At 41.8% G+C, this 14,220-nt stretch overlaps 1 protein-coding gene across 4 annotated transcripts; it reads left to right on the top strand.

Moving 5' to 3' along the window:
- The first annotated feature begins 4,734 nt into the window (after window positions 1-4,734).
- Window positions 4,735-12,700, top strand: AKAP17A (A-kinase anchoring protein 17A). 4 transcript variants are annotated; one of them, XM_027674784.1, is made up of 6 exons: window positions 4,735-4,799; window positions 5,128-5,263; window positions 5,604-6,346; window positions 8,341-8,489; window positions 9,095-9,335; window positions 10,813-12,700. In XM_027674784.1, the coding sequence occupies exons 3-6, from the start codon at window positions 5,672-5,674 to the stop codon at window positions 11,707-11,709; spliced, it is 1,962 nt and encodes a 653-aa protein (XP_027530585.1). In that variant the 5' UTR covers window positions 4,735-4,799; window positions 5,128-5,263; window positions 5,604-5,671; the 3' UTR covers window positions 11,710-12,700. The 4 variants fall into 4 exon arrangements, with proteins under 4 accessions (XP_027530585.1, XP_027530586.1, XP_027530587.1 ...); XM_027674785.1 differs by having other exon boundaries at window positions 4,741-4,799; window positions 5,128-5,156; XM_027674786.1 differs by having other exon boundaries at window positions 4,742-4,799; window positions 5,128-5,203.
- Window positions 12,701-14,220: the final 1,520 nt, after the last annotated feature.

Genomic DNA, 14,220 nt, shown 5'->3' with positions numbered 1-14,220 from the left:
TTTCACCTCTTTTAAAAACAGTCTTTGGAGTGTCAACAGTTGCACTCGTATTGAATCTTGTGGAATTTGTCAAGAGAAATATGCTACTGAGGAAGGTTAGTGGTATTAACCCATTGCTCTTTTCTGCTTCAGAAAAGCCATCAGCTCTTGGTTTTCACTCCATAAATTACTAAGAAAATTTTTGGATTTAAAAAGTGTACATTAAAACATGAGATGCTTTTATGATTGGTATCAACCTGTAATATGTAATACTATGGAGGAAATACTTAATTTTCAAGTGTTAATTTGAATCACATTCAAATATTTCCCCCTAAACAGGTAATGGAAAAAAAGTAGAAAAAACTCCAGATCTTTTAGACTTTGACTTATTTTAAGTGATAACTATTGAAATCTCTCACTAAGTGAAAGCCTGTATAAAAAGTGCAATTATCAATAATGCATCTGACAGCATGGTACTAAAGCTATTTAAAACACACATCTTGCTAATGAGCATAGTACAATGTGTTTTTGCAATAAAATCTATTTTTGTTTGTTTGTTATATAGGCTACACCACATTATGGTTTGACTAGACAGTTCATAAACCAGTACCACAACAGATGCTAATTCTGCCTCAGTGAAAGCAAAATGCAGAAATTTTGCCATTTCTGTTCAGTGTAAGATAGATGGCAGTGAGCCCGTTCACAGAGATAAATTATTAGAAATTTATCTGCTCTGCATTGTGTGCTCCTACTCTATGCAAACAAGACATTCTCTGCCATAAGGCTGAGTTAGAGAGAGTGAAACTGTCTCTGTATATTGTCATAATCTATTGCTTTAAACAGAATACAATAATTAGGCCTAATGAGAACCAGCCACAGGAAGTAATGATTAATTCTAGTTAACTGAAATTGCCCCATATCAGCATAGGTACTACTTCCAATGTTATATATTCTTTCCAAGGCAGAAAATATGTCACACCCACACACTTCACTGACAGACAGAACTCAGTTAGATTAAAAAAAAAAAAACAACAATAAACCTCCAAACAAAAAAGAGTAGAACTAATGAAAGGATATGGAATTATTTGTGGAGCCATTTCTTACCATGGGAAATAAACCAATACATTTTAGGTTCATTCCTCTGTTCCTACCCACTTCAGGGATTAATTTTGCTTTGTGGGAAGAGGCTATTTAGAGTTTGAAACCAACATTGAAATGTCTCTTCAACAGTAACACAATCTCTTCATCTCAGAGGTTCTTCTGTGCTGCTGCTTCCATTTCCAAATACCATTCATAAACTGTTCAACTGTGAAGTGAAACATTCAGTTTTCCCTCGGTGTGGGAGAGAATAAAGATATGTCCCCTGTTCAATGACAGTAGAAAATAAAAATCACATCCAAAGAAACCACAGGATGCCACATACACTGTTTCTAAGAAGACATGTACCAGCAATATTTCTGGATATTATACAGTAGAAAAGATTTGGATGGGTATGGGAGACAAATCATTCCCCAACAGACACAGATAAGTTGTAAACTAAAAGTAGGTTTTTAATATTCTTTGGTGTGTTTTGGAGAGGAAAGGAGATGAAAGGAAGGAAAATGGAACTATACTGGGTTGTTGTTTTATTTTATGTAAATACATAACATCTCGTGTGCATTACCACAAATGACCATCAAGGTCGAGAAAGTAGTGCATTTCAGGAAGAGCAGAAGAAGTACACAGATAGGACCGTGCATAGTTGGGATAATTATATCCTCTTCCAAGAAAGGAAGAATGATCAATATTATGACATGAATACAAAACCTAATATCTGCTGTTTATAGCCTATTTTAATTGTGTTTATGAATAGATCTGTTACATAAATGTAAATAACAAGCGCTCCCTCTAGTGAGATTTTCTGGGATTTGGTGTTTTAACTACTGAAGATACAGATGAGAAAGTTTATAGGTAGAAGTGAGATCTTCTATAAGACTATCTGTTTGAAGTCAGAAAAAAGGTACAAGCTTTTAGACATACTAGGTATTTTAGGTCATTAGCACAATGTATTTGACAGAGTTGGGGAGAGTCAATGTCTTACAGTAAAAAAACAGATACACAGTTGCACTTGGATGCTGATGTTTACTTTGCTGGTTCATCCTTCTTCCCTGTAGGTGTGATATCCTTTTTTTACTGATGTTGATTTCAGATTCTGAAAGCCAAAGGGACACGTTTCATTTACTTATTTAGGTATCTCACTACAGGGAAAAAATAACACATCTGCCCAAGGCAAAGGACTGCATTTCAGCAGATACACTGTTTACACTTGATGCACTGCAGTATTGATGCTTGACTACATCTTTTAAAAGTTATGTACATTATCACTACTTCTTCTTATCTTACAATATCATTAAATGTAATGCTTGTAACGGTTCTTTCCAGCATATTGGAAAAAATAGTCTGTGATAACTCTCAAGGTTGTGGCTGATGTCATGTCACAGGTAACCTCAATTCTGGTATTTTGTAACTTTCAGAGCATTGTCCTAGTCTTTGAGTTTAAAATACAGAATATTGATTTCTGGCAGAGTCTCAGAGGGTAGGGCTATCATGCGCAGGATTCAAAATCGTTGCCATATGCAGTCTCTCTGCACTGCTACTGAAACTCTCCAGAACCTACACAGGTCAGCTTTGTGCGCTCCCAAGTGGAAGTTTGTAGCAGAAGGCAACACAGGGGCTCTCAGACCATAAACCACACACTGTTTCTAACAGTTGTATGGTAGTTGTAGTTCCTGATTCTGTGTTTATACTACTACTTAACCATAAAAGAGACAGAGTAGGACCAGCAGATATCAGCATCTGCGATGTGAAATAGCACTTCTGCGCAACAGCTGTGGTCTCACTATAGCTGCTGGATTGATGGTGACCTCCTGCACTGAGGTCAATGACTCCTTAAAGTCATTATCTCCACCCAGCCTGCTGCTGAAGGTTGCTGCCATCACAGTTTCTCAAGGGGTGGGAGTTTATCCCAGGTGGAGCCTGGTGCCTGTTTTAAAATGCTGGAGCAGGGGCAGGAAGGTGCTGTAGTGGCTGAGCCACTGGATGAGGGTAGAAGCCTGACAGCAGCAGTAGGAACAGCTCAAGGGTAGGGATAAGCAGCAGGAAATTGAAAGAAGTAGTGGGGGCATGCAACTACAGCCACAGTGTTGAAACTTGGGTTCTCTGAGAACATGGGAACACATATCTGGAGGTAATGAAGCCAGTACGTATGTGGCAACTTCTGCATCTTTCACTTGCTGTAAGCCCAAGTATGAGGAATCTGATGATGATAAAGCTGCAGTGACAAGGTGCGATGAGTTAACTGCAAAATTGTACAAGATCATTTAAGAACTGTACTTGAGGATCAAAATATTGCTTTGCTATTTTCATAGAAACTCCTTTTCAGACCTTAACTCTGTGTCAAATCTGTAGAAAAAAAGGTAATCTTTGATGCCAAACAAGTGGTTGTGTAGAAGTCTCAAGTGTGCTGCCGAGGTGACACCAGGATTCAGCTTCCTGCTGTAGGAGTCTAAGGAGATGCTCTAGGGAATTGGAGATGGCAGCTGAGGTGCAGCAGTAGGTTCAACCCAGGATTTGAGAAGACTCACACTCTCCTAATGGGACAGCTGAAAGCCCAGTAGGACCCAGACCCCATGCCCCTAAGATGATCCAGGAGGCTCAATTCAGTTGTCTAACTTGCATGCTCCCTGCCACTGGGGATGCTGCATGTTATCCAGCACAACTTCCATCTGACAGAATAGTCAAATCTCCTTGTTGGTCACATGGCATATTTTCCAGACCCTTGTACGGATCTCTTGGATATTTGACAGTACCTCAAACAGCACTAGTCACTCCTGCTATTGAACTACATTATGTAATGTCGATTTTTGTTTTTCTTTCACAAATACAGAGTCTGGGTTTGTTTTCAAACACAGCAAAAGTATTGGAAAGACATGGAAAGCACAAGGCAGAGCCCATCTCCTTCAGTCGCCAGTGACCCCAGTCACCCCTGCTCTGCCTTCCAAGACGAGATGGCCTTGGGCAGGGTGGCTGTGCCCTTGGTGTCCCAGGGTGACAGAGGGAAAGTATGTCCTATGGAGTGCATGTCCTATGAGGAGCAGCTGAGGGGCTGCTTAGCCTGGAGAGGAGGAGGCTCAGGAGAGACCTCATCACTCTCTACAACCACCTGAAAGGAGGTTGTAGCCAGGTGGGGGTTGGTCTCTTCCAAGCAACCAGGACAAGAGGACATATTTGCAAGCTGTGCCAAGGGAGGTTTAGGCTGGACATCAGGAAGAATTTCTTCACAAAACCAGCGATTAGATATGGGAATGGACTGTCCAGAAAGTCACCATCCTTAGAACTGTTTAAGGAAAGACTGGACGTGGCACATAGTGCCATGGTCTAGTTGACAAGATGGTGTTTGGTCGTGGGTTGGGCTCAGTGGTTTCCAACCTAATTCCAACCTGTGAATCTGTGAAAAGGGGAAACTGCCGTGCTGGGAAACACAGCTGTCCACACACGCTGGGTGCGTGCCCGCTAACCACGCTGTCCAGTGTCTATCCCCGCGGCACAGCACGAAACACGGGCGGGGCTTTCACCCACAAGGGGCGGAAACATGTCACCTGTGACCCGCCCGTCTCCCGCCCCGCCGCCAGGCGGCGCTTCCCGCCTTGGCGAGGCGCTACCATAGAGCGCGGCCCGCCCGCCCCGCCCGGCCGCGGCAGCACCGTGTCGCGAGAAGGCGGAAGCGGAAGCGATGTCGATCCCGGCGGCGCGCGCGGCGTGACGCGTCCCGGCGGCTGCGGGTGAGGCGGGAGGGGGTACTGTCTGGGAGCGGGACACGGACGGAGGGACGGAGAGAGGGAAGCGGAGCTGGGCTCCACTGCCGGGGAGCGTGCCGAGGAGGAGGCGGCGGGGGGTGCGGAAGACCCTGGGACCGGCGGGCGGCCTTCCCGCGGAGCCGCCCCGAGGCAGGTGCCGGCGGGCCATGCGGCCGAGGGTGGCCGCTGCCTGCGGAGGGACTCGCGGCGCTCCCCCGCCCTGTCCTGCGGGGGCCGCTCGGCGCTGCCGGCAGGAACGGGGCGGTGCGGCTTCAGGCTCTTAAATCAAAGGAGCGCTTTTCTCTCGTTGCAGACACTTTCCAGGTCTTCCTTCCGGAGAACGTGAGATCTGCCTCGGCGCCAGCCTGCTGGGGTTCACTGGTTGTTAAGTAGACTTGGGAGCGGTGTGACATCGCGCCGCCAGTCCCTTCCCTCCCTCCTGAGAAAGGGTAGCTGCTTTCTGAGCCATCACATACCAACCTCATGTATTCCTAAGATTGTCATCAGCTTCTTGCTTTCTATTCTGAGGCCTTACAGAGGTTTAATTACTTATAGGCTCTAGCGGTTATAAAGTAATTTAAGATGTTTGTACTACTCGGTTTTAGTTATCTAGTTCACTCCTGTATTAAGAGACATCGTTTTAACTTGGGAATGGTTAAATCACCAAAGAATTAAATTATTTATGGATAAGGGCTATTTTATTTGACTACTGTTGGCCTGCAACTTAAACTTGCATCTTTTATTTTTTTATCCTATGCTTTTTCTTTGTTATGGCTGCTGCAACAATAGTTCATGATACATCAGAAGCTGTAGAGCTCTGTGCTCCCTGTGGGTTATACCTTAAGCCCATTACAAAAATGACCATCAGTGTGGCCCTTCCTCAGCTGAAGCAACCGGGAAAATCCATTTCGAACTGGGAAGTGATGGAAAGATTGAAGGGGATGGTACAAACTCACCAGTTTTCCACTCTGCGGATTTCTAAAAGCACAATGGATTTTATTCGGTTTGAAGGAGAGGTTGAGAACAAAAGTTTGGTTAAATCTTTCCTAGCATGCCTTGATGGCAAAACAATAAAGCTGAGTGGCTTCTCTGACATTTTGAAAGTGCGTGCTGCAGAGTATAAGATTGACTTCCCTACCAGACATGACTGGGACTCGTTTTTCCGTGATGCAAAGGACATGAACGAAACTTTGCCAGGGGAAAGGCCGGACACCATTCACTTGGAGGGCTTACCTTGCAAGTGGTTTGCAGCAAAGGAGACAGGCTCGGAAAAGCCAAGCGAAGAAGTCCTGATAAAAGTTTTCCAGAAATTTGGAGAAATCCGTAATGTGGACATACCCATGCTGGACCCTTACAGAGAAGAAATGACTGGCAGAAATTTCCACACTTTCAGTTTTGGAGGCCATTTAAATTTCGAAGCTTATGTCCAGTACCGGGAGTACGCGGGTTTCATCGAGGCCATGAACGCCCTGCGAGGGATGAAGCTCATGTACAAAGGTGATGATGGCAAAGCAGTGGCTTGCAATATCAAGGTGAGAGACTGCAAGCTTTTTTTTTATGGGAACCCATATGAAAGACCAAATGTTATTTCCATAGTGCTTGAAACCTACCTCTGTGTACTGTAGTGATGACAACAGGTGACACTGACAGCACTCATGTAGCTTCATGGAACAGCCCTAATACAATTTTAAATAGAAAATATTGGCAGAAAAATGTGTTGTTAGACTGCGTGAGCAAAGCAAGTGGAGTTTTGCTTTTTCCTTAACAAGACAGTTCCAGAAATGAGAACTGCTGATGGAAGGATCAAGTTTACAAACATCACTTTCTAAATAGTTTTAGAAAATAACGTGTGTTTATAAATTTTATGATTTCACTTACAAGTTCAGACAGATTTCACCAAAAGGTTGACTTTAAAGTGCATTGTTCTTTCTTGTGTTCACTACAAATTGGAATTTGGAGAGGGGTGGGAATTTCATAGCCTCTGTATTTGGTCCCTGTATTGACAATGAGCTCTACCAGACAAGTGTCAGAACTGTGAAGTTTAATGGCTTGTATGGCCTGGGGAATACGCAGTTAGTCATTAGTGTACCTCACATACAGAAGGGCACCACAAAAATTTAAATGAGAGTGGTGATCTCTAGCACAGTTTCGTGTGAATGCACTAGGCTTAGTTTATAATATTTATGTACTGTGTTTTCCAGTACTATTTTTCTGTAACCTATTTGTCTTAGAAATTACAGCTATGACAGAAGAGATCAAGACAGTCAGTTCAGATGTAGTATCTGTGAAAGCTTGGCCTCAAGAAAACTTACTCTGGAGGTGGTTTGAGCGTTTACATGTTGGCTGAGTGTTTGCTAATACGTTTCAGTATGCCCAATAGTCATTCATCAAACCAGAAATTGTATTTCAGGAAAAAAACTAGAGTATTCCTCTGTGTAATGTGGGAACGTGCAAATATTTATGCAAGTTTAGTCAATGTAAGTAAAATGCTGTAATTTTTTATCTTGTTATCAAAGCTTGTCGGTTGCAGCATAAAAACTGTGCCTTGGCCCAGTGAAATTCCAACTGTCACTTGCACACAGACAATCAGGGTTCCCAAATTTAGTTTGGCTGTGCAAGAGGAAGCATGTCTTCCTGGCAGCTGCCTTGTCAGGGCAGATATCTGTCATACAAGGTCACAACACCTTGTGTGTTTCTACCTATCTGTCCTTTCAACCTGTTAGTGAAACATCATTTTACATAGAGCCTGGGTAAATTAAACTGCAGAGCGTGTGCCCCTTGTTCTCTTCCCCATGGTTCGTGACCATGGGTCTGCTGGAATGTTTTAGAGACACCTGGCTCCACACGGAATGAGAGATAAGGACACCAGGGCTGTGATGTCTTCTGGTGTCCTGTTCCAACATGCAGCTGGACACGGCCAAGGTGTGTTCATGTGTCCTGGAAGTTTAGTGTTTTTGAGGTCTCATTGATCAGATGTGTGTATCTTCCTTTTCTGTTCTGTTCCCATAGCTTGGGATCCTCAGTCTGGTGTACCTCAGTTTGGGAATCTTGGTGTTAGAACTGGTGGGAAGGCACTTGCTTAAACCAGGTGCTGAATGTTGTAGAACTATTTCATTTGGTAAATTTAAGAATCAGTTTTAAACAGAAATGTGCCTGTGATTAGACCAATTTCTACCTAATGCTGTACAGTTCCTAACAGCGTGCATATATTAAGACTTCTGTATGTGCCTATTGTGACATGTTGAAAACACTGGGCAGCCACAGCCTAAACCACAACTGGGGTTTATTTTCGTTGTGGGACACAGAAGTGTAAATTGGTATCTGATCTTGATAGTGCGCAGTCATTTAATACCTAGTTACCTGGTTACAGTAGCTGGTGCTTGCTCTGGGTACATAGAGAAGTTCTCTTTCTTTTAAAAAAGGTTTTGTATTGCTGATTGTACTTACTCTGAGGTCTAGGTTAAAATTGGTAGGTTGTCAGGGTTTTTTAATTCTGTCTCTTTGTTTACAATTGTATCCTGTAAAGGTTTCTTTTGACTCAACAAAACATCTCAGTGATGCATCAATTAAGAAACGTCAACTTGAAAGGCAAAAGCTTCAAGAGCTTGAAAAACAGAGGGAAGAACAAAAGCGTAAAGAGAAAGAAGCTGAGGAAAAACAAAAAGAGGAAGAAAGGTATTTATTGCTTCTTGCTTAGTTATATCACAGGCATATCAAAACTATTGTTGCTCCTTCATATCAGCGTCAAAAGATAGAAAATAACTAAACACAACTTTCCTGTAGCTAAAGTGAAACACTTAACTCTGAATGGGGTTATGTAGGTTATAACTTATACTTATGTTCATTTCAAAACTCTAAACCTCAATTTCCCAAAAATTGTGCTGTTAGACACCCGATCTCAGAAACCCTTGGCCTTTAGCGTAAGCTACCATTTTGTCCTAATGACTGAAATAAAACCCACCACCCCTGCACACATTAATCGGCTTGGTATTTTACTTCTCACCATGATAATTCTCTGCCCGGTTGCCTTATGCTTGGTTATTGTCTCTGGTCAAATAGGTTTGTAGCCACGTTTTGTCTTTGTTTTTAAAAAATGGCAGGCTGATGACTGCTTGCTCTCACAAATAATGGTTAAAATGTTTGGTTTTCTACTTTTGTTCTTCAGTAATCAATAAGAGTTACTTAAAAACAAACTTACTTAAAGTATAAAAGGTATTTTTACATAGGAGTCTAAAATTGTAGCTGGCCTAGATAAGGTAAAAATATTCATCTCTTTTTAGGAAGCAGAGAGAGCTTGAAGAGTATGAGAGAGAGAGAAAAAGAGAAGAGAAGTTGCGCAAGAGAGAACAGAAACAGAAAGATCGTGAAGTTCGACGAAACAAAAAGCAACTTGAAAAGCTTCAAGCTGAAGAACAAAAAAAACTGCAAGAGAAGATAAAGCTGGAAGAAAGGAAGCTCCTGCTAGCTCAGAGAAATCTGCAGTCCATTAGATTAATTGCAGAACTGCTAAGCAGAGTAAAGGTAACTTCAATATTTATTTCAGAAGCTAGTGAAGAAAGCAGCAGAACAAAGCCTGACTTGAGAGGGGTGGGGAGCACTGTTCATTAAACAACAGGTTTACCACCTCTCTGGATGCTATTACTTAGACCAAAAAATCAGAAAAGCACAGTGAAATGGTATTTCTTCCTTGGCAAATTATGCATAGGTAAATGGAAGAGTGAACTTGAAACTGTAGTTCTGAATAACATTTTTTACCTGAAAAGTAATTGGCAGGCTTGCTCTTAAGTCCAAGTAAAAGAATGTGTGAGCATGATAAAATGAACTAAAGGTGGAAGATAAGATGCAAAACTCCTTTTTTTTTTTAGTTCCAGTTTTGATGCTGTTACCCATCTGGCTTTTAGCAATTCTGTTAACTGTTCTTTGGAGTTTCAGAGAATAAACTTTCATTAGTCAATATTTGAAAATGTGCAAAAATATTTTTCTGTAGAAAAAGAACTGTCAGCAAAGGATTTAAATGTTAGGTCCTGTCTCTAACAGTGTTATTTTTTCACTGAAACAGTGAAGCTTAAGACTTGGATAAAGTCATGTTAGGGTGTAATGTATGGTAAGTATTTTCTGCAGAAATGAAAGCTGTGTGGCAAAGCATGTTTTTTTCCTTCATGCCCGTGTGCCTCGGGAGTGTTTTTGAACTCATACAGTGCTAAGTACAGACCAGTTATATACTAGAAGAAGGAAGAAATGCTTTTGGCAGGCTTTTAAACTTTGTAACTGGAGAATAGAAAGGTTGCCTGAGGAAACAGGGAGTGTGTTTCTGTCACTTGGAGAATTCTAAGGTCTACACTAAGCCGTTTGGCTGGGTCAGTATAAAAAAGTTTAAACTGTCTTTTTCAGTATCACGAGTTTCTAAAGTGGTTGAAAAATGGGAATCAGTTTCGGCGTAATATTTGTCTGTTTTATATACGTAAATACGTAATATTTCTGCTGATTTTTATGAATTCATTGTAAAGTCATCTACAAACTGCAGATTGCAATCATCTAAGAGAAAGTCTTCTCAGTGAAATTTAAAATATTTTATATTTGACTGATTATTTTTTAATTTTAAATCTGACTGAAACCTTCAAGTGTTGGCCCTGATAAATGTATTTCAATATTGCAGATTTCACATTGTTCTAGCTCTTGTTACTATTGTTATATTAAGGAGGCATATGGACCAAGCTTTGTTTTTGCTGTGTGAAACAGCTAGGAGCAATTAACACTCAAGAATCGTGAACCAATAATGTTTCACCTTAAAAAGTTGTGTGTTAGTGGGTTTTGTTGGTTGATTGGTTTGGGGTTTTTTTCACTTAAGGAAACCCCATTTTATTTTGGGATGGTTAAGTTCTGTTTGTTAGATTTTATTTTCCTGCGATATTGCTGCTTTTCTGTTATGGTACAACCTGCATGAGCAGGTATATAAATGTTTTTTTGTTTGTTCTTATCTTCCTTTTGACTGTTTTAGACAGTAAAGCTTTTGGAGCAAGAACAGAATGAAGAAAAGATTTGTCTTCAGCAGTTAGAGGAGAGACGAAGGCTCCAGGAGGCTGAGCTTAAACGTGTGGAAGAGGAGAAAGAGAGAGCACTGGGGTTGCAGAGGAAAGAAAAGGAACTGAGGGAGAAACTACTGAATAATCTTCTGAGCAAGAAAATGGATGCAGTTAATCAAAACAAAGAAGAACCTGAAGCATCTCATTCTGACATACTGAAAAACCCTAATGGTGTTTCACACACTGTGTCATCCAGCTGCATCACTTCTACCTCAGGACAGGCCATTACTGGCAAACTGGCTTCCAGCTCTCAAATAGAAGTAGCATCCCCTGAAAGTGTAAACACTCAATGCAAGTACTTAAATGGCAACATTCATAACAAAGTTCCCATCAAAGAAGGTCAGAATCTTCATACTACAGACTCTGAGAGGTGTTCTGAGAAAAGAGGTTCAGGGGTACTGTCATGTGTTCCCACCAATAACCAGGACCAGAAGAACCTCTCTAGCTATGACCAGAATACACACAGGAAGGGCTCGCACTGTGAGCAGGACAAACGTAGCACAGAGCCAAGGAGAAGAAAGAGCCGTTCATGTAGTAGCATAAATAGTGATGAGAGTAAGGGTAAACAAGAGAGCAGCAGACACAGAAGAGATGTGAGTTACCGGGATGAGAAGCGCAGGAAAGAAAGGAGGTATTATAGGCGCTCTAGCAGAAGTTACAGCCCTCGACGAAGCCGTAGTCCTCGTCGGAGAAGTGTAAGCCCCAGGCGTTCACGTTACAGGAGAACTCGCAGTAGGGAACGTAGACGAGACAGAAGGGAAAGAAGTCGTAGTCGCAGAAGTGTGAGCAGGAGACGAAGGCACCGGAGGTGATCGCGGAGTAAGCGAAGGAGTACTTGGAGTGGGTAGTGGAGGCCTTGACTCCTTTGAAAGGCTGTGATTGGACAAAAGGGCCAGAAAGTTGTAAACCAGACCTCATCGGTGTGACTGCTATAGAAAACACGTTTGTTTCACCATTGCTTAGGTTGCATCTAGTCCCTGAAATCAAGAAAATAGATGCCTGATTTTTATGACCTTTGTTGTCTCTTTCTATGTTTCTACCACAATGTAGGTATAACCACCTGTGCTTGTGCTAAAAGCCAGTCTGTTTTCTTCACTTTAAGTTTTCTAAAGCTTAATTTTAGTGTGTTAAGTTTTTATCTCTGTATCACCTACTTTGGCTTGAAAAATACATGGATGCCAGTTATAGGAACTACAGAGGTGACAAGCTATTACATACAGATTTGATTTGAAGTGTTTTCTGGTTTAATCAATGAAAACATGTTTAACAAAGTAGAGTTTTTACTGATTGAGGTGGATAGCAGGACTTTCATATTTTTCTTAAAACTGACTATAAAGATATGCAGGATACCTTTTAAATTGCTCTGATTCCTTCATATGTCTTTATGATGCCAAGCTTTGTGGCCCAAACCATTCTGACATGTAATGCCTTTGTATAATTATACTTTCCATGTAAGAGAGGCACACTGGTGTAGGAAGTAAGAAGCAGTGGTAAAATCGTTGAAAGTTGTTCCAATATTTTGTTGACATTTGGCTTTGTAATTACTTCAGGTGGCATAGAGCTACTTGAAGCATTTTTTCAGGTATATAAAGAGCTATACATTGTCTTGAAAAAGGGGCCTTCTTGCTAAATTATTTTTACTTGTGGTGTTAAAAGTAAGGCTGCAGTGTCTCTTGTTAAATCCATTTAAGAATACTTTTGCTTCTAAAATGCAGCTCAGGAATATTAAAAGCTATAACATTACAGTGAAAGAGTTTATTTTGCATTTTTATGGTAAAATTAAAAAGAAAACTTTCCAGTGAACTGAAGTTGCTGTTTTCCTATCTCAGTATATTAAAATCTGCAGAAGTGCTGTATAAGAACCTGTTTGTTGAAAACATCGCTCAACACATTTGAATAATGAAGTTCAGCTGCTCTTCTTGATGGCCCTGTTATGTTACAGCTATGTCAGCTGTTAATTCAGCAGGACATGCTATATATCTACAGCCTTCAGATGCCATTTTCCTCACACTGATGCGTGAAATCGAAGTGTGTCCGTTTCCTTGAGGGTCAGAGGAGCACTCTGGTGCTGCAGCTCAGCTGGATCCCTGGCTGACTGAGTTTCTATGTTACTTTCAGTGAATTCATGTGGGATTTGTTTTTTAGTAGACCATGCTGCTGAAATCTTTGTAGTTACTAGCTGTGAACAGAAAAGGTAGACATTTACAACACTAAATTGTGAGGAGCTGTTGTGTCCCTTGAAGACTGAGAGGCCTAGACAAATCAGAGGGCTGGGCAATCACCAACTGTATGAAGTTTAGCAATGGCAAGTGCTGGATTCTGCACCTGGGATCGGGCAACCCTGGTTGTGTGTACAGACTGGGGAATGAGATGCTGGAGAGTAGCCCTGCAGAAAGAGATCTGGGGGTTCTGGTGGATGTGAAGTTGAACATGAGTCAGCAGTGCCCTGGCAGCCAGGAGGGCCAGCCGTGTCCGGGGGGGCATCACGCAAAGCATCACCAGCCGATGGAAGGACACCTCCTGAGTTGAGGGATTTGATTGTCCTCCTATACTCTGCACTGGTGTGGCATCACCTTGAGGGCTGCATGCAGTTTTGGGCACCACAGTACAAGCAGAAGAGACCGTCCAAAGGAGGACTATGAAGATGATGAAGGGCCTTGAGGAGAAGCCATATGAGGAGCAGCTGAGGTCACTTGGTCTGTTCAGCCTGGAGAAGAGGATGAGAGGAAACATCACAGTCTACAACTTCCTCTTGAGGGGAACTGGAGAGGCAGGCACTGATCTCTCTGTTGAACAGTGACAAGACCTGAGGGAATGACCTGAAGTTGTGTCAGGGAAGGGGTTAGGTTAGATTTTAGGAAAAGGTTCTTCACCCAGAGGGTGGTTGGGCACTGGAACAGGCTCCCTGGGGAAATGGGCACAGCACCAAGCTTGCCAAGATTGATATCTTGGGTGGAGGTCTTGATAATGTCAGGGAGATAATCAGGGAAATGTCAGTTTATACTGCTATTTTCAGTAAGTCATAAAGCTATGAATGCAGTGTCGTTGCCAAGGAGTGGAAACAGTTAAAGCAGTGTCAGTTACCAAAAAGTGTTGGAGTCACACTAGAAGAATCCAACAGATAATTAGTTGATACAAAAAAAAGGCTGTACTTGACAGGCTATTTTGCTCCAGAGAAGATGCCAAGATTAGTTTTTATATCCCACCCTGAAATGAATAATTCCATAAGCTCCCTTGACAATTTAGGGCAATTTCTGAGGCCTAAGAAAATTACAGAATCATAGAAAGGTTTGGGTTGGACCCAAGGGTATAGGATAGTCAAA

The sequence above is a fragment of the Neopelma chrysocephalum genome, unplaced genomic scaffold (assembly GCF_003984885.1).
Source record: "Neopelma chrysocephalum unplaced genomic scaffold, ASM398488v2 Primary Assembly neopelma1_25, whole genome shotgun sequence".
Classification (NCBI taxonomy): Eukaryota; Metazoa; Chordata; class Aves; order Passeriformes; family Pipridae; genus Neopelma; species Neopelma chrysocephalum.
The sequence above is the reverse complement of the archived record's forward strand: the minus strand, read 5'-3'. Positions and strand labels throughout refer to the sequence as shown.

Bases quoted from the DNA above. Each gene is read 5' to 3' on its own strand.
- AKAP17A (XM_027674783.1), top strand. From the start codon at position 5,585: ATGGCTGCTGCAACAATAGTTCATGATACATCAGAAGCTGTAGAGCTC. The intron at 6,347-8,340 runs GTGAGAGACTGC...TATCCTGTAAAG, and splicing joins CAGTGGCTTGCAATATCAAG to GTTTCTTTTGACTCAACAAA. The intron at 8,490-9,094 runs GTATTTATTGCT...ATCTCTTTTTAG, and splicing joins AAACAAAAAGAGGAAGAAAG to GAAGCAGAGAGAGCTTGAAG.